The sequence below is a fragment of the Eublepharis macularius genome, chromosome 5 (assembly GCF_028583425.1).
Source record: "Eublepharis macularius isolate TG4126 chromosome 5, MPM_Emac_v1.0, whole genome shotgun sequence".
Lineage (NCBI taxonomy): Eukaryota > Metazoa > Chordata > Lepidosauria > Squamata > Eublepharidae > Eublepharis > Eublepharis macularius.
In genome coordinates, this window is record NC_072794.1 from 160221586 (window position 1) to 160245086 (window position 23501).

The 23501-nt window shown below is 44.6% G+C and overlaps 1 protein-coding gene across 1 annotated transcript in view; it reads left to right on the forward strand.

Moving 5' to 3' along the window:
* CDH4 (cadherin 4) overlaps nucleotides 1-23501 on the forward strand; it is a 466474-nt gene that overhangs the window by 175201 nt on the left and 267772 nt on the right. The window contains exon 4 of the mRNA XM_054980461.1: nucleotides 17617-17772. Within this exon, the coding sequence (XP_054836436.1) occupies nucleotides 17617-17772 (156 nt within the window). The remainder of the gene's footprint in view (nucleotides 1-17616; nucleotides 17773-23501) is intronic.

Here is a 23501-nt window from a genome sequence, read left to right on the forward strand (position 1 = left end):
TACCTGGGGGGTGGGGGGGTGGGGCTGGAGGTTATGATGTTATGACTGTCTGTTGCAGCTGTGTTTCCCAGGATGTGAATTTGTGACTTATCTCTTAGACTATGCTTCCTCCTAACTGCTGGGAAAGGAGCCCACTTAACCTTGAACCTTATGTCCTCTCCTGTACAGTCAGTTCCCAGCAGATTTAGTCAGCCTCTAGAAAGGGGCGGTGGGGGGGGGAATGTTAGTCTGTAAATGATATAGGTGCTTGAAATGTAGGCATGTCTTATTCCTGATAATGAACCCAGTAAGAACATGAACTAGCAACTTTTCAATAAAGCTCTTACTAATAAATAGTGGAGCCTTTTGAAGGTTACTTGGCAGATCCTTACAGGTCCCCAGAGAGACATCTTTATCTTTAAGGATCTTATCTAGCTCCCTCACAGCTGTTCTTCCAAGTCTCAATCTCCTGATTTCTTCGTTGCCGTCTCCCTGTTGGTTGATGATTAAGCTAAGGAATAAAAAAACCTTGGACAATTTCAGTTTCCTCATTAACTTTAAAATTGTGTAACTCCTCAGTTGTCATTACATTTGTCCTCTTGATGTTCAGATGTAATCCCGCTTTGGTGCTTTCTCCCTTAACCTTCATCAGTAGTCATTTCAAGTCTTCACTATCTTCTGCCAATAACGTGGTGTCATCTGCATATCTCAACTTGTTAATGTTCCTCCCAACAATTTCCACTCCACCTTCTTCTAGGTCTAATCCAGCTCTCCTTGTGATATACTCTGCATAGAGGTTGAACAGGTAGGGATATAATATACAGCCTTGTCTGACACCTTTGCCATTTGGAAACCATTCTGTTTCCCCATATTCTTTCCTAACAGTAGCCTCTTGTCCGGAGTACAGGTTGCTCATCAAAACAATCAGATGTTGTGGCACTCCCATTTCTTTTGACACTATCCATAGCTTTTCATGATCAAAAGCTTTGCTGTAATCAATAAAAAACAGCCTGATTTTCTTCTGGAATTCCCTGGTGCGTTCCATTAGCCATATTAAATTTGCAATGTGATCTCTGGTGCCTCTTCCATTCCTAAATCCAGCTTGAACATCTGGCATTTCTTGTTCCGTAAATGGTAAGAGTCTTTGCTGAAGAATCTTGAGCATCACTTTGCTGGCTTGGGAAATTAATGTGATAGCCCGATACTTACTGCACTCTTTGGCATCCCCTTTTTTTGGAATTGGAATGTAGACTGAGTTTTTCCAGTCTGTGGGCCATTGTTTTGTTTTCCATATTTGTTGGTGGAGTATATTTGTGAAAAGCAAATGGACAAAGTTTCAGTTCTGGCATCCACAGTTAGAATGACTGAAAATAGTGGTGCTCGAAATGATCTCTGCTGAAGAGAGCCACTATCTTTTTTTTTTAATAATTTTTTATTTTAACATCTAGAACAATAAACTACAAAAAACTACAATAGTACAAGGGGAGGGAAAGAAGGGAGAGAAAAAAAAGAGGGGGAAGGGGGGGTGGAAAAATGGGGAAGGCAACTCACAAACACTAAACACTACACTTCAATGCTTTCCCTTCATACTGCCATAATTGAAGAAAATAGCTTAATAAAGTAATGATGGAATGGTTGATCTTACAAAATACAAATTACAGTTCAAATTAAATCTCCCCCCCCCCCCCCGGGCCTCGGACGCAGTTCTCTCTGAGCAGCTACAGCCGCAGCGCTCGTTGCCTCCCCCCTCCCTTCAGGCTTCAAATCTTCTTCTTTTTGCTTGGTGTCTGGCCCAAATTCTGGATTTTTGTCCACAAAATCCCTTAGCTGATCTTCCGAATTAATCTTGTAAGCTTGATCTTTATAACTAAACCCGATTCCTTCTGGAAGTAGCCATTTGTACTTTATGTCACGTTCCCTCAAAAGAGCTGCCAGCTTTTTATACTTAAACCTTCTCTTCTGGACTAAAAATGGAACGTCTTTCAGTATCTTGACTTTATTTCCCAGAAAGTCCAACTCCGCATTATATGAGTTATATAGGATATTGTCCCGGACCCTCCTGGATGAGAACTCAATAACAATCTCGCGAGGCAGCTGCCGCTTCGTTGCATATTTTGAAGATGCCCGACGGACTCCCAAAATGGCGCTTTTCACTTCTTCTTTAGTTGCCCTCGCGGGTGTCGCTAAAAGTTCCGAGGCAAGATCCCATAAATCCTCGTTTTCCTCCTCTTTAACATTCTGGAGATGCAAAATGGTCTGTGTTCGCTCCACTTGCAGCCCAATCAGCTGGTTTTCCACCAACTTTAGCTCCTTGTTCGTTGCTCTCATAAGTGACGCATTTTCCCGAGCAGACTTCTCTGCCCCCCCGCTACTTCCTTGATGGCTTTCACATCGCTCTCAATTAAGCCCACCCTTTGATCTGTTTCATTCAGCTTGTCAACAAAGGGTTTTATGGCTTTGATAACCGATAACCGATAACCGATCTTTTCACTTTTCATCTTTTCTGCTTTTTTGTTGCCATTTTAGGGGGGGGGGAACCGCCAATCTTCCAAGACTCTGCGAGGGGGGGAAAAATCCGAATCTTCTAAACTTCAGATCCCACCACTCCTTCACATGCGCTTGTAGTAACAGAAGGGATTCGCTTACTTACAGGCTTCCGCCTAATCCTGTTCTTTGCCATTTTCCATGGCCCGGCAGCACACAAGGTGCCGCGCACGTCTGCCGGCCTCCATAGGGACAAACGGGCAATTTACCCCCTGCCTCGATCTGCCAGAGGGGAGAGCCACTATCAATATAGAAAACACTGACAATATAGAAAACATTGCATGGCATCCAGCAGAGCATTTCTGTGCACAGAATGTCCCCCTTCACTACAACTATCTTGTCTCCACCTCTTCCCCCCCCCCGACGCACATATGCAGACACATACATTGTAGCCCAAAATGCCCCACGGAATGATGATGATGATGATGATGATAACAACAACAACATTCGATTTATACACCACCCTTCAGGTCAACGTAATGCCCACTCAGAGCAGTCTACAAAGTATGCTATTATTATCCCCACAACAAAACACCCTGTGAGGTGGGTGGGGCTGAGAGAGCTCCAGAGAACTGTGACTAGCAGAAGGCCACCTACCTGGCTTCAAGTGGAGGAGTGGGGAATCAAACCTGGCTCTCCAGATTAGAGTCCTGCTTCTCTTAAGTAACTGACTCAAGGTCACTCAGCTGGCTTCAAGAGGAGGAGTGGGGAATCAAACCCGGCTCTCCAGATTAGAGTCCCGTGCTCTTAACCACTACACCAAACTGGCATTCCTAGGAATGCTTTTCCTAGAAAGAAAGAAAAGCCTTCCCCTATGAAGTAGAGAAGAGGCCCCCTGATATTTATTTATTTACTTCATTTATACCCTGCCTTTCTCCCCACTGAGCACCTAGAGTTGTTTACACCATTCTCCTCTTCTTTTTATCCTCATTTGGTATGTTTGGCTAAGAGCGTGTGACTTGCCCAAGGTCACCCACTGATATCGGCTGTTTTTTTTCTCCCAGATCTATTTTGACCTCTTCCTTTCTCCATGAATGTGTAAATAATTCCATTTGATAATAAAAATACTTCCCATATGCCAGGGCTGGCACATCCATGGAGGCGGGTCCGGCAGCTGCCTCGAGTGCTGAGGCGCCAGAAGGGGCACCGGGGGTGGGGGGCGCGCCATGGAGCTGGTAGCTGACCAGGAGGGCTGGAAAGCCGCCCATGTGCCACCCCAGCCACCTGCTGCGCCTGGCCCACAGCTGCTGCGGCTGACTGGGAGCATGTGCAGGCAGTGCCAGCATGGGACAGTCTAAGCGGACAGCCCTCCCGCTCAGTTGCCTCATGCTGCCACCACCACCTGCACACAGCTGCGGGCCAGGCGCAGCAGGCAGCCGGGGTGGTGTGGGGCAACTGAGTGGGAGGGCTGGGAGGCCACCCATGTGCCATCCCAGCTGCTTACCATGCCAATGGGGCCGGCTCGCAGAGGCATGCTGTGTGATGACATCAGTGATGTCATCACGCAGTCCAGGTGCGCACGCATGGGGGCAGCAACAGCCCTGAAGCTGCCCCCAGCCTCAGGTGCCAGAAACTCTGGCACCGGCCCTGCCATTTGTACATTTGCACTCTCGGTGGCACCAGTGCCTGACTGGATCACCACATACAAGGGGGTTGCGATATTAACGTTAGTTCATCTCATTTCCAGCAGTTTTCCATATACCTGGTGGTCAAGTGAACCTGTTCTGTGTTGCAGGAACTTAAGTTTGAATGCAGGAACTGAGAATGCCACACACCAGGGTTTTTTTGTACACATGGTGCCGAGTGCCTATTTGAAACTGCCCTGGTTTTACAAAATAAGTCCCGATTTCCACTAATGTGCGAGTGTGTAAATAACCCTGCTCATGTGAGTAATCCCTTTGAACTCAAGGGAGCTCTCCGCATGCTGAAGTGATTTGCATGATCACTGCTTGAGAGCTGGAATTAGTCCCTGCCATCTGTATTTACAATATTCAGCTAATCCAGCCTTTCAGATGCTGCAAATAGTCCCCTTTGCTGTGCACCGTTATTGATCAAGAGAGAGAGATTCAGCTTGACAGAGGTTTGCAAAAAGCTTCCGAGTTGTCCAAGGAGCAGTCACATTATCAGCTTGTCTAAGTTGACATATGGTAATGAAACGTTTAATGCTTGCCCTGGCATTCCAAAAAGGCGTCAAGGAACACAACCAGCTGATACTCAAAAAGCCTCCAAACAAAATTATTAAGATCTGACATGATTTTCTGGTGCCATTTCTAGATTTTAGAAATGTTCATACTGCTTTTGTTACACTTAAATATTCTTTGGCAGGGAGAATGAAAGGCGGGCTTGGGATTTCAGTCAGTTGCCCTTTTTGTTCGGCATAAATTAATTGGATTTTTCTTACTGTCTTTGTATAGCCTCATCTTGAAGTAATTTTTAATTTCAGTGACTAAGTTTATATTTTTCCGCAAGTATGTTATCCTGTTGACTGTACATAATCATGTCTTAAAGCTTGAAGTGCTTGGAAGTTGCTTGAATTACTCTTTCTGTACTCCAAAGCTGGTAGCTAAAGGATCATTATCTTCCAGTTCCAAAATTAAATCTATGAATGCAGTGTACCTTGACAAAAGAAAAAAACAACTCTCTATACTCTAAGGCTGATTCCGCACACGTTGGATAATGCACTCTCAATGCACTTTATCAATCATTTGAGGTGGATTTTTTGTTCCGCACACAAAAAAATCCATTCCAAATGATCTATAAAGAGGATTGGAAGTGCATTATCCAATGTGTGCGGAATCAGTCTAAAGTACGGCACAGTGCATAAATCTTACTATTAGCTGAAATCTTACTATTAGCTGTAAGGATACAGTCGAAAAATGACTGAACTAGGGTAGGGTTTCTAGACCAAGACTGACAACTGACAGAGGTGTTGCGGATGGGAACATGGTGCAGAGGTGTCATTGTGAGTGTGATCGTGTCACTTCCAGAAGTGCTAGTGGTAGCTCTAGAAATCACTGCAAACTATGGTAAAATTGTAGAATTTCCGGCAGTTCCTAAAACTACCACCATCGCATCTGGGATATCCTTGGAAGTGACATCATCATGCTTTCCCACTGAAAATTCTGTGTTTGCCCTCCTTGCTTTCTGTGAAGTTATTGCTGCCTGTTCACTAAGGAACCCCTAAGTTTCTAGTGAATTGGACCACGGAATCCAATTCTATAGAACCCTAAACAAGATGCTCCCAGCCAAAGTGCTTGTAAAGAATTGAGCTGGCGGGCTTTTCTCAGCTGGACTAGAATTGCTTGTTTGCAACCAAATGACACCAAAATTGCAGCAATAGTACTGATACCTACCCACTAAGGAACCTCCAAGTTTCTAGTGAATTGGACCAAGGAATCCAATTCTAAACTGCCTATCTTGCAGCAGCTTCACTGGCTCCCAGTAGAATTCCGGATCCGGTTCAAGGTGTTGGTTTTGAACTATAAAGCCCTAAACGGACTGGGACCAGCATACCTAAGGGACTGTCTCTCCCTGTATGTGCCAGAGAGCGCTTTGTTCAACTGGAAAACATCTACTGGTGGTCCCTGGCCCTAGGGAGGCCCTCAACCAGGGCCAGGGCCTTTTCGGTCCTGGCCCCAACCTGGTGGAACTCTCTATCTGAGGACACTCAGGCCCACCAGGATCTTGTATCATTTAGGCGGGCCTGTAAGGCAGAGATGTTCCGCCGGGCATATTGTGGGGGCTAATTTTAGCCCATCATTGCCAAGCCTTCCACCGGTCTCCCTCTACAAGGGGTATGCAGAGTCCACTCCCGCTGTTTGCCCTGAAAGGGGCACAGTATTTTATCTGTTTTATGATTGATTTTAAGTTGTATTTTAATCAATGTTGTACCTCACCCTGAGCCCGCTTGCGGGGAGGGCGGGTTAAAAATAAAATAAATAAATAAATATCCCCAGCCAAAGTGCTTGCACAGAATTGAGCTGGGGAGCTTTCCTTGGCTGGCCTGGAATGGCTGTTTTTTCAACCAAATGACACCAAAATTACAGCAAAATTACTCCTGTCTACCCACGAAATAATCCTCATGTTTCAAGTAAATTGGACCAAGGTTTCCATTTCTACAGGTCTCTGATCAAGATGCCCCCTGCTGCTACTTGCAGAGAGAAAAAGGGCTCTGCCTCCACAAACAAGGAAACAAAAGAGAAAGGGGTCTCTCTGCAGATGATTGGCTGGGAGAGCTCTGTGCTCCTTGCTTGCAAGGTTCAGATTGAAAGGATGGCATTCCATTGCCCGGTAAATCAGTAAAATCAAATGAAAACACAAGTTTATGCTATATAAGTACTCAAACTAAAAAAGGTTGGGTTTTCAGGAGAGGGGATTTTGTAATTCCCAAGCATCTTGAATTTGCATTACCATTCTGGAATATCACAGTAATGACTCAAATCAGAGATTTCTGTGTATATCTGCGGCTCAGGAATTCCATAACGCATACCCCTACTTGACATAGCTTAGAGCCTCAGCCTGTCTTCTTCCAGTCCTTTTGGTTGAACCCTTCCTCTGGGGCACTCGGGCCAGCTTACCTGGCTCTCCCATCTGCCATTTTATCCTCATCATGACCCTGTGAAGTGAATTAGACCAAGAGGGTGTGAGAACCCAAGGCTACGCACCAAGCATTTTCGTGGCTAAGTAGGGATTTGAACCAACATCCACCTCTCTTACCAGTGCTCTCTGCGCTGGTTAGTTGCCAGTTTTAAGAAGTATCATGCTCTTGTTTTAACTTCTTCATGAATTTGTATTTGATCCATTTTGTTGCGACCTGCCTCAGAGATTAATGTGGAGTCATGATGGATAACTTACAAATCAATAAACGAAAGGGCTGACATCTCGGGTCAATATGGTGGAGCATCTGCCTGAGGTCTGTGAACTGGCAGAGAGCTCACCACTGGCTCAGGATAGTCCGCTCATCCACTTCCATTGGCAATGAGAGGGGGCACCCCTCTGATGCCATGAGGACCTCTGCAACCATCTCCCTATATGGGCCTGGCCATTGAGGAGTTTTTGGAAGCAACTGGTCGAGAATGCACATGCCCATTGTTGGTAGATGCAAGTTATCAAGACCGTGCTTTTAGAATCATCCTCATTTACTGACAGTTAGGTTATGGTCCCAGATCAAAATGATGGTTTTGACTTTTAAAACTGGTATTTGGGGGGCCCAGAGTGCACTGAGCACCATCTTTTCCTAGACAAGACACTTAAGCCATCATGAGAGAGTCTTCTTTTATGCGGCCATCATATGAGTTACAAGGGACAGCCGCAAGAGAGAGGCTGATGCCTTTGGAGTCCTGTTCCAGTTGGGTCCATTTTGTGCCATTGTTCTCCATTTCTCATCAATTGTTAAAATTCTCTTCTGTCCAGGAGGAATTCGAAGCTGAATTCGAAGCTGGTACTTATGTCATGGGAATGACAACTATTTCATTTGAAATAAAATATCTACTTTGTAAGCTGCTGTTCTCTTTCCTTGGTTCTTCTAATTTTATTTGTTTGTTTGTTGTTTACATTATTTATAGTCCACCTTTCTCACTGAGACTCTTCAGATCTTCTGTTGTTGTTTTTAATTCTGAAGTATTTTTTAGTTCTGAGAAATACTTATTATAATTATACTTGAAAGTTGACCTGCGGGTTCTTATGGGATGGAAGATCACGGTAGACATAGCTTAAGAATTTCTCTACTCTGTTTGCTCAACCCCTCATGAAACAGCCTGGTATGAAAGGTCTGTTAACCACTCATTTGTTTTAACCAGAAACAGAAATAAATAAATATTATTTTGTAATATGATTAATTTTCCACATTTGAGTTGGGTAATTATGCTCTGGCTATTTGATTTTTGAGCGTGCATTCTGAAATGAAAATATGTATTTGGAAGTAGATGTAGGAGTATAACTCGGTGAAGCAGTGTCTGAAATCTCTCATTTGACTAATCTAGAAACGTGTTAGCAAAATTGTATTTGAGAACATTTGCATGAAAGATTCTTTAAACATCTCTCTTCGTTAGGGATCTCGATGAGCATAAAAATATTTCCACTATATTTAATGAGCCAGACTTGACATGCTTAAATAGACTCTTAAGTGTTTGAATTTAAAGGATTTCCGTGTGTTTGCATTGTTTGATTTTCATTAAACACTAAATGCATGATAACGTACCAGCCCCAGTTATTTTCAATTTAGCCCCTGTAATGGCCAGGAGCCTGGTAATAAAGGACATTTTATAGCATAATGACTGTGTTCTTATTACCATTAATAATTGCAGTATTTTTTTAATAACACACAAAATGAACTCTCCAAAGGTCACAGCGAATATTAATTTTAATAGGTACAGTTCGTTGTGAGCAGAGGAGAAAAGCACTTTACTTTCATGCAATAGACGGCTCCTTTCAGAGTCAGGACTAGAGATGGGCACGAACTGAAATATGAACCAAAGTTTGTCATGAACTGGGCCATTTTTTGGTTTGCGAACCAGCAGTTCATTGGAGGACATTTCTGATGAACCGTGACAAACTGCGACCATTTTTAGGACGGTTCATTTGGTTTGTTTTTCGGTTCTTCACTGCAGACAGCCTGACGCTGATCAATTAGTTTCCTAGGCAATGGGGGGAGGGGAATGGACTTTCTGCAGACCTTCTGCTGCCCTGGAAGTGATGTATTCATAAACCAAACGAACCAGGTTGCAAACCAGGCAATTTCATGCCGTTTCATGGTTTGTGAAATGTGAAGGACCACGGACCGCAGCAAAATGCTATTTTCCCATTTCGTGCCCATTTCTAGTCAGGACTAGACATGGGCACGAATGGGGAAAAAAACCCAAACACCCTGTTCGTCATTTGGTGCCATCCACAAACAATGAACATGGACGAACATGAACTGTTCCCGGACATGTTCGTTGTTCATTGTTTATGGGGGCCAGAACCCCCCCACCCCAACCCACCCCCACTTAGCCCCCTCCCCTCAAACCCACTTACCTGGCCCTTTAAAGATCCCTTTAAACTGTCAGCTGGCAGGCAGCAGCCGCCTGCCAGCTGATAGTTTAAGGGGCCCTTTCCTGCCACGTGCAAGGGGCAGGGCCCTTTAAATACCCCACAAACTGACCTTCCCAATGTCCAATACCCACCAAATTTGCAGGCGACATAATCCTCACTGTCCTCTGAAGACACCCCCCCCCAAATTGTCAGAGAGATTGCACCCCAGGAAAGGCATGATGCATAGGTCTCCCCCTTTGTTGTCATTTTCTCTTCACAGAGGCAAAAACAGGAGTCTCTGCTGGAAGTACTTTGAAGGGTTAAAGCCAGAAGGAAAGCCAGAAGGAGTTCAGACAGAGTTCAGTCCCTCCCTGCCTCCGGTTGCCAAGAGGATTGATTGCAGCTGGTGCCAGACTGTCTGGCTTGCCGAACGGCCGAAGGCAAGGCTTTTAACGGCCACCTGTTCGTTTAGGATGGGGCCTCACAAACAGCTTGTTCGAGAACAGCAGATTAGTCTGTTCGTTGGTTTTTTCTGTTCATAATGCTGTTCGTGCCCATCTCTAGTCAGGACCTCTCAAGAAGACAAAATGATCTGCATCCTTGTAGGGTTGGGCCAAAGCTTCTGTTTGAGAGACAGTTATCAACCTCCAGTTGGGGCCCAGAGATCTCCTGGAATTACTCTCCTGCTCTCCAGAATAAAGAGATTGGTTCCTCTGGAGGAAATGGCAGCTTTGGAGGGTGGACTTCATAGCATTTCATCACTGCCGAGTGCCTCCCCTCCCTAAACACCACTTTCCCCAGACACCAGCCCCAAATCTCCAGGAGTTTCCCAAGCCAGAGATGGCAACCCTAGTCTGAGTGGTTTGACAGACTCATATCCTGGGACAAAAGTTGAGATCAGTTTCAAAAGACAGCTTAGGCAAATAAGACATGGAGAAATAGAAGCTGATAGTGAGGCTGGGAGAGCTGAAGGATTAGGAAGGGGGTTGTGAGGCTAGGAAGTGATACAGGGAAGTGCAGGGCAAACATGGGCTGGCCTCCCAGTGGACGCATGCACAAGTACAACAACCCTGCTGTTATTTCCTCCTAAGCTCCTCAGGTAAGCATACACAAGGCATGGTGGAAGAAAGTGTGAACTGAACATAGCACCAAACTGCTCATACTGTTTGGCAAGGTGTTTTTGGCCAGTTTAGTGTAGTGGTTAAGAGCAGCACGACTCTAATCTGGAGAAATGGGTTTGACCCCCCACTTCTCCACTTGAAGCCAGCTGGGTGACCTTGGGTCAGTCGCAGCTCTCTCAGAGCTCTCTCAGCCCTACCTACCTCACAGGGTGCTTGTCATGAAGATAATAATAACATACTTCTAAAACCACTCTGAGTGGGTGTTAAGTTGTCCAGAAGGGCAGTATATAAATTGAATGTTGTTGTTACATTCAAAAATTGTTTTATTCTATTTCAGCAGCTAACCAGTTGCTCTGGAAAGCCAAAAAACAGGATATAGAGGCTAATCCCTTCCCCTAATTTTGCCTCCTAGAACTTGTACTTAAAGGTTTGCTGTCTATGTAAATGAATGTTTCTTGACTAACCATAGCTAGTAACTATTGTTGGTGTACTGGATAATAATAATAACAACAACAACTGTGCTTTTATAACACTCTTCTAGATAAATTAGTGCCCCACTCAGAGTGGTGAACAAAATCAATGTTGTTGTTATCCCCACAATACAGCTGGAGACCTGGGGTTGAGAGGAGCTGCTTACCCAACACCACCAGTAGTGGGATTCAAACCAGCAGAGTGCTGAGTCACAGCCCAACACTTAACTGCTATGCTACAGGATCACTCTGGGTAGGCCTGATTCAGATATAGGTATGCACTGCAGAAACCCTAGGCATCTACTTAGCTTTCCTATATCAGATCATTCAGTTTCCGGCAAGAGGTACGACTCAACAATATTTTCGGTCTGAGAATCTTTGCTTCTATTTTATCATTTTATTACAACACAACTATATGCGTATTTAACATCAGTTGACTCAGAAGAAAATTATACTATTCATTATTGCTACATAGATAATTAAAGGAGAATAATTTCACCAGTCCATAAAAATATCCCACTCCAAAATTAGCAGGTTATAAGCTAGGAGCCTCATCTAAGAAGAAGCTCCCAATCAATTCAGCTTCCCATTTTTGAAGTTTTTAAAAGTCATCTCCTAACAATAACTAGCTGTCCTCCTTGATAAGGGCATACATTCTTGGCTAACTAATTATCTCTTAACTTCAAACACCATACAAAATTAATTATAATTGAATATCATCTTAAAATATATAACTCTAAGTTTATTCTTGCTACTTTTAATCATGACTAAGTCTATTTAAAAATAGCACACACAAGTTTCTCATTCATCTGTTGACCCTCAACCAATAGACCCCATCTTCAAAATATATCTCCACTTCTGTGAAGTTGAACATTCTTGCTTAGGGTTGCCAAACATCTGGTTTTCACCCAGCCAGTCTGGTATTTTCTTGGACTGCTTGGAATATTGGACATCTGGGGAAGGGAGGAAAAGAGGATGAAGGAAAAAGAAAGGTGAGGAACGGGAGGGAGCAGTATGGCACAGAGGAAGCCGTCCCACTCACTGCCGTAGAACAGATGGGAGTAGACTTGACCAGGGGGCTGTCGCAACTCTCAAGATGGGCCCACTATGCCCCACCTCTCCCTCTCCATTCCTCATTGAGGAGCATGTCCCTGGGAGGGCTTCCCGTCACTGGCCCTCGGCTGCACAGCTCTGCCTCTGAGAGACTCAGGGTCTGAGGCCTGCATAGCGTGGTGTGATGATGTCACTTCTGGAAATGACATCATCACACTGGGCCCAGAAGAACGTAGATGCTAAGCATGTGCATGAGGATCATGACCAAGGTGAGTGTTGGGGGGGGGGGCTCTCCCCAGGGTCCAGTTCGGGGGGGAGACCACCTGGCAACCCTATTCTTGCCATTCTCAGATGCAGCTGCACATAATATCCATTGATTTGGGTTAGATGGTTTCTAATATATAAAAAGCCATATTATTGTGTTATGCCTTTCTTTCTGTCCCTTCTCCAAGGCTATTCTGTTCTGGGTCTCTGAACTCCCTTTTTGTCATGTTCAGCTGACAGGCTAGATCAGTTGTGTTTCTGGTATGCAGAAGGCATTCACAAACCTGGAAAATGGTGGTTCGTTGTAGTTCGTGGTTCATTGCATTTCACGAACCACGAACCAGCATGAAATTGCTCAGTTTGTGAACCAGTTCATTTAGTTCATCACTTCAGGGGCAGCAGAAGGTCTACAGAAAACCCACCCCCTGGTGATCGGCACCAGGCTGTCTGCAGTGACAAACCAAAAAACGAACCAAACAAACCAGCCTAAAAATCATAGCAGTTTGTAATGATTCATCAGAAATGCCCTCTGATGAACTGCAGGTTCACGAACCAAAAAACGGCCCGGTTCATGACAAACTTTGGTTCATATTTTGGTTCATGCCCATCTCTAGTGCAGAAACATCTTCTATGATATTTTTGGTCAAATCCAGCAATTGTTCCCCTATATTCCTGGCCATGGCAATGGACTTCTGCTCCATAAATCTGCCTGACTCCCTTTTAAAGCTATCTATGTTCATGGCTATCACTACTTCCACTTGCATTCCTTGGTTGAATGAAGAAGTGTATTCTTCAGTCTGTCCTGTACTTATTGCTCATCAGCTTCTGTCTTGTACGACTGTGATTGTATGATGGTGATTGTATTTATACTAGTATTGCAAGTTGTAAACAAGCTGATGGAATTTAAAGACATGGCAAAATGTGCATATTTGAATTTAGGTTCAAACATTCTGGGTTGTATCAAAGGGGTCATAGCATCGAAATCGCAGGAGGTCATAGCCCCTCTCTATACTGCCTTGGTCAGGCCACACCTGGAGTATTGTGTGCAGTTCTGGAGGCCTCACTTCAAAAAGGATGTGGACAAAATTGAGAGGGTGCAGAGGAGAGCGACAAGAATGATCAGGGGTCTGGAGACTGAGCCCTACAAGGAAAGGCTGAGGGCCTTGGGAATGTTTAGTTTGGAGAAGAGGAGGTTGAGGGGGGACATGATTGCTCTCTTTAAATATTTGAAAGGCTGTCATTTGGAGGAGGGCAAAGAGCTGTTCCAGTTGGCAGCAGAGGGTAGGACGTGAAGCAGTGGGCTAAAACTACATGCACAAAGGTACCGGCTGGATATTAGGAAAAACTTTTTCACGGTCAGAGTAGTTCAAAAGTGGAATCAGCTGCCTAGGGAGGTGGTGGTGAGCTCTCCTTCACTGGCAGTTTTCAAGAAGAGGCTGGATGAATCTTTGTCGGGGATGCTTTAGGCTGATCCTGCACTGGGCAGGGGGTTGGACTATATGGTCTGTATGGCCCCTTCCAACTCTATGATTCTATGATTCTATGATTCTCCTTGTTAAGTCTACAGTAAGCAGTGAAATGCAGCACAGAATGCAATTCTAGAACAATAAAGGACCAAAATTAAATCAGTTCATCCCTATTATATGGAAATGTATTAATTAATTTGTTGCTTAATTGGTTAAAAGGCAGACGATTCATCCTCTTTAAGAACCTTAATGGCTTGTTGGCCCTGTCTGCGTGTGTGCCAGTACTCATATATTGTCCTGTCCTGAGTAGCCTTATCTCATCAGATCTCAGAAGCTAAACAGAATCAGCCCCGTTTAATATTTGGATGGGAGACCATCAGGGAGGCCAGGGTTCTTACACAAGGCAGGTGAAGGTGTCAGATTATGGAAATCCAGTTACTTTGATTTCATCTCCCACCCCTTGATTACAAGAACGTCAAGGTTTCTTGGCTCAAAGGTTTTATTGAAAGAATATATTCAGAGTACAGGTGTCCATAAGTATTCCCGAAGCAGGGTAACTTCTGGCTGAACAAAGGCTTTGTTGAGAATGGCGTGTTAGTTAGAAGTAGCAATACACCAAACATCCCTTCCCTGCCTCCCCCTTTGCGGCTCGTCTGTGGAGGCCTGGGAAGGAGCGAGAGTCCCAAGGTTGCTGTCTAGTCCAGGTAGATAACAACAATCTGGGAAAGCAGCTGAACCTGCAGGAGAGAAACACCGGAAATCTTCAGAAAGGTTAAACACTGGGAAATAACAACTCCAAGATAGCGTTACCCTGGCTAGCTGAACTGACATCCTGACAGAAGGCCTCTGAATGTCTCTTGCCTTGAAAATCCCACAAGGATGCCATAAGTTGGATGGGACTTTATGGCAAAAAAAAATCCCCTTGAGTTGCTCTGATTTCCACAAATTGCCCACTCAGGACTTCGACCCCCCCCCCCCAAGGGGCTGATACTCGGTGCCAGTGAATATCACAATAGCCTGAGAGAGAGATGTCACAAATGAGGGAATCTCTCTCTCTCTCTCTCTCTCTCTCTCTCTCTCTCTCTCTCTCTCTCTCTCTCTCTCTCTCTCTGGTTGTCAGCAGTCAGACCCCTCCTCATACTAAAAGGGCAGTTTATGGATAAGGAATATCATAACCCCCCTTGCCAGAAGTTGCAGACACTGCTTGGCCCCAGGTAGAGTGGAAGCCAGCCAGCCTGGAGACTAGAAAGTTACCAAGAAATGAGTCATAGGGGAAATGACTGACTGATGACTCTCCAAGCGCCGGAGAGAAGCAGAGATAACAAGGTTTTCTGAGGAGACTCCCAGCTTAATCCCATCAATGCTCTTTTGTGCTTCCTCTCACCCTATCTAACCTAATCAAGCTATTCAGTGGACCTGATAGCCTTCCTGTCCAACATTTACCAGGTCATCAGACTATATTTATACCTATAGTCCCCCCTGAGATAGTCATATCACACCTTTCCCAATCTATTGTCCTACCTCCGGACAAACTATTCAGGGGATTGTTTCTGAAAGCAAGATGTCAGTTTTGCTCGAGGGCATGTTTTGCCCTATAACTGGGCTGTCCAGCCCCAAGCTCCATGTGTGTGTCTCGGTACCTACTCACACACACCCCACTCCGTTGAGCTCTTTTTCTTCATGAAATGCTGGCCATTTTGCTGCTCCTCCACAGACCTCCTCTTCCTTCCTTCCAAGACTGGTAGATCCCCAAAATGGCTTCCTCACTTCCCCACTGTTTTCTTAGCTCTGTGTGTATGCTGTGTGTGATTTTCTGTGTGTTTGCCTTTGGTTGCTCTTTTAATAAAGAAACCCTTCCTTTAAAACATCTGCCTGTTCATTTAAGAGTTTCTCCAAGGGAACAAGCCTGGTATACATTAGGGGAGATCCCAGTTTACCCCTCTCGCTGCATCTCTTTGTATGTGAATTCTCCCAACTCGGTCACAAGGAGACCCCCCCCCCTTTGGGTAACTTTGGCCGCCTTTCCTCTGAAGGACAAACATGCCCTCCATCTCCCCTTGAGAAGCCACTTTTGTTCACCCGGAGGAGAATATGTTTGTTTGCTGGCTTCTTTCCTTCTTTGTTAACGCCGTTGCCTCTTTCTGCCTCGTGCACATTCAGCACATTGTTATCAGGGTGTCCGGGCTTCCTTCTCAAAGCGGCTGGCATCTCAATGCAAAGTTTAAATGTGCCTCGCTACAAGGCACGTTCCTATTATCTTCCCTGTAATTTTTTTCTTTCTTTCATAAAGCGGGTGGGTTAAAAAAAGAGAGCATTTGTTTGTCACAGTGACGCTTGTCAGACAGCTTTCTGATGGTGAGGGGGGCGGCTGTTTGTGCCTCGTCTATTTCCCCCCTCTTCAGAAATAGCCCCGAACGATAGAAGAACTCCTCTAAATTGCTGTTCAGAAAAATTAACTTCCAATTGCAAAGCAAAAAGAGCTCAAGGTTGCTACCGCTGCATCTGAACCTGCCTATTTATTCGCTTGTGGATGTTGAAAATGAGAATGACATGTTTTGTGCAGGTCTCTTTGTTTATTGGCTTCCTTTTTCTATGGAAAACGTGAGCTTAGTGGGAAAGAGTGGAACAAAAATATCCCTCTTTCTATCACTTTATTAATAGCACATCATCAGGTATTACTATCTCTGGAAATGATGATGATATTATCATCAATCTATTTTGTACATGGGCGGGGGGGGGGAACCCAGTTTTGTTCTCTGGATTTTATATGTATCTACCACGGCATAAACTGCTACCATTGTCAGACTTAACAACTTGTAAGGTTATATAGAGCTCCTCGGGAATCTTTTGTGCACTTGTGGGGTCTTCTGGGAATTGGCACAGGCGGCATTGCATGAAAGCTGGGAGTTCATTAGGGTTGCCAGGTCCAGGTTGGAAAATTCCTGGAGATTTTGGGGGTGGAGCCTGGGTTTGGGGAGCAGAGGGAGCTTAAAACTTACAATGCCATAGAATCCGGCATCTAAAGGCTGCCATTTTCTCCAGGGAAGCTGACCTTTGTCGTCTGGAGATCAGGTGGAATTCCGGGCCATCTTCTCGCCCCACCTGGAGAATTCATGAATCTCAGGAATGAAATAAAATGCACAAGGGCATGATTTGCACACTGTTTGAAGGGAATGCATGGATACGCATGTTGCTCATGTGAATGGAGATGTTGGAAGGATGCCTACAACTGATTACAGAGGGGAGTGTTGGTGCTGTAGCAAAATAAAACAGGAATCCAGTGGCACCTTGAAAGCCAACAGATTTTATTTCAACAGAAGCCTTTGTGAGCTTGAGCCCAGTTCCTCAGATGTGCAATATGTACCCCCTGAATAAGGTGCACATTTGAAGAAATAAGCTCTGATTCACGAAAGCTCGTGCTGAAATGAATGTTGTTGGTCTGTATGATGCTGGACGCCTAATTGCCCCATTTGAACGGGTTGTTAAGCTGTCCTCTCTCTAGACTCGCCGTATTTGAACCAAAAAGGAGGGTATAAATGTTTAAACAAACAAGCAAGCAAGCAAACAAAATATGCGTACAATTTTAAGGGAGCATACTCTTTTCCTCCTGTCACAAAGGCCTGCTTAAATATATATTTTGAGATTTCTCTCCTCGTTCCCCTCCTGCATTCCAAGCTAACCCGTTGTCCCCTTTAATGTTTTATTCAGATTCGTTCAGATAAGGACAGCGAGATTCATATACGATACAGCATCACGGGAGTGGGTGCTGACCAGCCACCCATGGAAGTCTTCAACATTGACCCCGTGTCAGGTAGAATGTATGTGACCCGTCCGATGGATCGAGAAGAAAGAGCTTCCTACCACGTAAGCCTGTGACCTTTCGACGCAAGCAATAATCTCCCCACCATTTCTTGAGCTTTCAGGCGTCGGTTTAATTCTTTCTAGTTCAAACTGACAATTACAAAGCACATCTCAATCAGAATTAAGCTCAGAATGCAAAGTTTTGACAGCCTGGAGGCCAATCTGTCAGTAACTCGCTTGAAAAACTGTGAGCGGTTTTTGGATTGTTTTACTTAATTTCAGATCCAGAGGAGTTAGCTGTATTAGTCTGTAGTTGCACAATAGTAAAGAGTCCAGTAGCAGCTTTAAGACTAACCAACTTTATTGTAGCATAAGCTTTCAAGAACTACAGTTCTTTTTGTCAGATGCATGGAGGGTAAGAAGAAACTGGCCAAAGATATATAGGTATCTCTGGCATCACCTATATGTCTCTGGTATCACCTATATATCTCTGGTCAGTTTCTTCATACCCTCTATGCATCTGAAGAAAAGAACTATGGTTCTCGTAAGCTTATCCTACAATTAAGTTGCTTAATCTTATTTATTTTAGGGAACAGGCGAGGACTGGCTAGATTCAAGTTGACTAGGAAGAAGAGAGAGGAATAATCAAAATGATGCTGTCGACTGCAACTAAAATGTCTCATGTACCCAACATAGTGGCTCTTGTTCCTTTAAATAGTACACCGTTTTCCCTTTGCATCAGTCCATAGGTGAGTGATTCCGCACACGTTGGATCATGCACTTCCAATCCTCTTTATAGATCATTTGGAACGGACTTTTTTGTGTGCAGAACAAAAAATCCACCTCAAACGATTGATAAAGTGCATTGAAAGTGCATTATCCAATGTGTGTGGAATCAGCCAGAGAGTGCCTCTGTGGTACAGAGTGTGGGAAAGGATCTGGGAGAACTGGGTTCAAGTCCTCTGCCATGGAAGTTTACTAGGTGACATTGGGCCAGTCACACACTCTCAGCCTAACCAGCTTCATAGAGTTGTTTTGAGGATAAAATGGAGAAGGGGAGAATGCGGTAAGTCACTTTGGGTCCCCTTTGGGGAGAAAGGCAGGGTATTATATGTAGTAAATAAATAAACTCTAACTATCCATAGTGGTAAGCTGCAGTACTGCAGTCCAAGCTCTGCTCACAGCCTGAGTTCGATCCTGGCGGAAGCCGGGTTCAGGTAGCCGGCTCAAGGTTGACTCAGCCTTCCATCCTTCCAAGGTCGGTAAAATGAGTACCCAGTTTCCTGGGGGTAAAGTGTAGATGACTGGGGAAGGCAGTGGCAAACCACCCCGTAACAAAAGTCTGTTAAGAAAATGTTGTGATGCGACATCCCCCCATGAGTCAGTAATGACTTGGTGCTTGCACCTTTACCTTTTTATCCATTCCAGACTGTCCGCATGAGACTTCTTGTAGCTAATTTATTTTATCACTTTGGTTTAATTTTTAATTTCAGAATAGGGGCATGCAAATACTGTGGACTTTTTTGCTTCATTTTTATTTTTGTGCAGCATTGGGAAGGCCATATTGATTGTACCATTTGTGTGGGGGGGGGGCAAATTTCCCATTTTCATTTATTTCTTTTATGGCATTTGTACACTTTTTAAATGTATACATAAAAAGGGACATCTATTTTAACAGTAATGTTTCTACCAATATTATCATCATCATTATTTATTGAACTTATTTTCTGCTTTCCCCCTAAACGGGCTCAGAGCAGATTACAACATAAATAAATTACAATAAAAACAGCATTAAAATAATAAAATAGAATATCAATACATTTGTTAATATGGGGTAAATAACCCCACAGTTTTTTCCTGGTTGTGGCAAAACCCTAAGAGAAACTTGAAATTTTGGATCATATCAGAATCATCATGAAATTTGGCTATTTTCTTCTTTCCAAAACAGTGGTGTCTATTTGACTATTCACCGACTTCACACTTTCCAGATTCCTCTTCCTCGTGTAGCCCATTGAATCTTTCCATTTTGTTCTCCGTGTTCAGCAAATTTCAGGACAGCAAGAGAGGAAAAATTGGTGTCTATAGTGGGAAGGTAGAATCAGTGGAAATGACATTACCTGCAGAAAGGTACCGGCTGGATATTAGGAAAGACTTTTTCATGGTCAGAGTAGTTCAAAGGTGGAATCAGCTGCCTAGTGAGGTGGTGAGCTCCCCTTCACTGGCAGTTTTCAAGAGGCTGGATGAATATTTGTCAAGGATGCTTTATTTATTTTATTTTATCACATTTCTAGACCGCCCTCCCCGTCAGACAGGCTCAGGGCGGTTTAACAACAGTTTGAAACAGTAAAAATATTATAAAAACATTAAAACATTATATCATAAACAATTAAAATTGGCAGGTATAAAATATTAAAATACCTGCATGGGTGGTGGAAGGTCTTCAGTGGTATGGCTGGCGAGAAGACAGCCTAGCTCCCACCAAATGCCTGGTGGAACATCTCCATCTTGCAGGCCTGGCAGAAAGATAACAAATCCTGCCGTGCCCTAGTTTCCACCAGGTCGGAGCCAGGACTGGAAAGGCCCTGGCTCTGGTAGAGGCCAGGCAGACCTCCCTGGGGCCAGGGACCATCAGCAAGTGCTTAGTGGCTGATCGACATGACCTCCGGGGAACATATGGGGAGAGGCAGTCCCGAAGGTATGCTGGCCCCAGTCCACATAGGGCTTTATAGGTCAACACCAAAACCTTGAACCGGACCTGGTACTCAACCTGTAACCAATGCAGTTGACGGAGGATAGGTGTTATACGAGCCATGATTGGTGCTCTGGCAATTCTGAACCAGCTGCAGTTTCCGGATCAAGCCCAAGGGAAGCCCTGCGTAGAGCAAGTTGCAGTAGTCTAATCTGGAGGTGACCATTGCCTGGATCACTGTTGTAAGGTCATGGGTCGATAAGTAAAGGACAAGTTGTCGAGCCTGTCTTAGATAGAAAAATGAGGATCGAACAACCGCTGCGACCTGTGTCTCCATAGACAAGGAAGCATCCAGGACCACCCCCAGGCTCCTCACTCTCGACACCGGCGTAAGTGGTGCTCCATTGAGAGGGGGAGCCGGAGTACCGCACCCATGGACCCTAGACCCACATGCAGGACCTCCATCTTTGAGGGATTCAGTCTCAGCTGACTCTGCTTCAACCATCCAGTCACAGCTCCAAAGGCACGTTCCAGGACATCTGGGGCAGAGCCAGGCCGGCCGGCCATCATCAGATACAATTGGGTGTCATCTGCATATTGATGGCACCCAAGTCCGAAATTCCGTACCAGCTGGGCGAGGGGGCGCATATATACGTTAAATAGCAGGGGGGAGAGTATTGCCCCTTGAGGGACACCGCACACCAACGGGTGGCGGGATGACAACTTCTCCCCTAGTGCCACCCTCTGTCCCTGACCGTGGAGAAAAGAGACAAACCACTGCAGAGCTGTCCCTCTAATCCCCACATTGGCAAGGCAGTGGATCAACAGGTCATGATCGACCATGTCAAATGCTGCTGATAGATCTATCAATATCAGCAGCGCCGACCCGCCTTGATCCAGCTGTCTACGGAGATCGTCCATCAGGGCGACCAGCAATGTCTCCATCCCACGTCCCAGACAGAAGCCAGACTGGAAAAGATCTAGGGATGAGGAATAATTCAGGAAGGCCTGCAGCTGCTCTACCACCGCCCGCTCAATCACCTTGCCCAGGAACGGGAGGTCCGAAACTGGGCGGTAACTGACCGGGTCGGTAGGGTCCAAAGATGGCCTTTTCAGGAGACGCCTAACCACAGCTTCCTTCAACACTTCCGGAAAGATCCCGGAGCTCAAAGACATGTTGACAATGTCTCCTCTTCTCGATGGAGCGCCACTTATGCCGGTGTCGAGAGTGAGGAGCCTGGGAGGATAGGTGTTATATGAGCCATGATTGGTGCTCTGGCAACCACCCGTGCAGCTGCATTCTGAACCAGCTGCAGTTTCCGGATCAAGCCCAAGGGAAGCCCTGCATAGAGCGAGTTGCATGTTTTTCATGGGATAGGTTATTATTTTCTGGAAATCACACACACACACGGGTGTTCCTTGACACTTATAAAGGACCTTCAGTATATGAGGAGGAGAAAGAAGCATAAGCTTTCTGAAGGAAGTGCTTGCTTTTTAGTCTTACCTTTGGACGTATTTGATTGTCTTACACCTATCCATGCTCTGACCTGGATAGCCTAGGTGAGCCTGATCTCATCAGATCTCAGAAGATAAGTAGGATCAGCCTTGGATAGTAATTGGATGGGAGACCTCCAATGAAGATCAGGGTTGCAGAGGCAGGCAATGGCAAACCCCCTCTGTTAGTCTCTTGTCTTGAAAACTTCGTCAGGGGTCTCTGTAAGTCAGCTATAACTTGAGAGCACTCTCCACCCCCAGGCACCTATCCATATGGATGTCATGCTTTCTCTCCAGCCAACTTCTTCAGTGCATCTTCACCAAGATCCAGGCTGAGTCCTGAATGACTCTTACATTATTCAGTGAGTCAGACAAGGCAGCTGTACAAGCAGGCTTTAAGAAACACAAGGCTACCATAAAAAGAGCAGCCTTCTATCCTCTTATTCTCACTTCCCCTTTATGTTTGGTACCTCTTCCCCCTTCTCTTAATGTCATTATGGTGAGTATACTCCTGCCTCTAAGAATGGCAAAACTATAACATTATGATATCGAATCACAAGGTTGACTTGTACTACACATTATGAAAGGGGGAAGAGAATCTCAACACAGGGCTGCAATTTTTGTGGCAGCTCTGAGTTTTTTAGAATGTTGTTTGCTTGCATGCTTGCTTACTTAGGAGCTTGCTTCTTGAGGATCAGTACCACTGCTATCAATGTATGGAAGTATTAAATAACACAATGATACCTTGAGAGATGGCATTTCTGAAGATGAATTTTAAAATTGTTGCCTCTTGCAAGGACTTGACTGCTTTTGATACACTAGATTGACTCTTGTGCATCCAAGAAAATCCATGAAACCTTTGGTCTTCAGTACCAGCAGTAGTCACATACATTACAGGACCTCTGAGCAAAATGGCTTTCCAAATAGTCTTATGAGGATGCCATAAAGTGTCCACAAAACTGTACGGGGTCAATACAGTCAACATCATATTTTTAAGAGTTCCATTGCAGGTGCCAATTCCACCAAGTTGTGTATGGTATGCATTTAACTGTGTTGACACAGCTTGTGGACAGAGGTGGAGGGATAAAGAAAGTATATTACCTCCTTTGCTGGATGGAAAAAGAGATTTCCCCAGGGTTAAAGGGGAATCTAAGGGAAAGTTATTTTATCTTCCTTGAACAAAAGCAATTATTTTCTCCAGTGATCCTGGCAAAATGTGAAACAAGAAAAAAAGATTTTTTTTTTAAAAAAAGGAATATTTGATACATTGCTTCTGTGCAGCTTCATAGCTGTCAATAATCTTTTGCTAGTGCCAGGTCATTATAACGGGTATAATTGGGGTAGCAGGTCTCAAAGTAATGCCTTTGATGGAGTCATTAGGATTCTAGTATTAGAAATTCTCAGTCAAAAAGAAATAGTTTTGTCTCTCATAATGATGACTTCCAGTGACCTCAGACTATTTAATAACAAGCGCGCGTTATTGGTGTCTTGAGTTGAGACAGGAACTTTCAGGGATGCTTCACAATAGCTACACATGGCTCATTATTATCTGTTCATGGTGGGGAGAAAAAGTTGCTGCGTTTCTATTCCACGAACTACTAGACTTCCT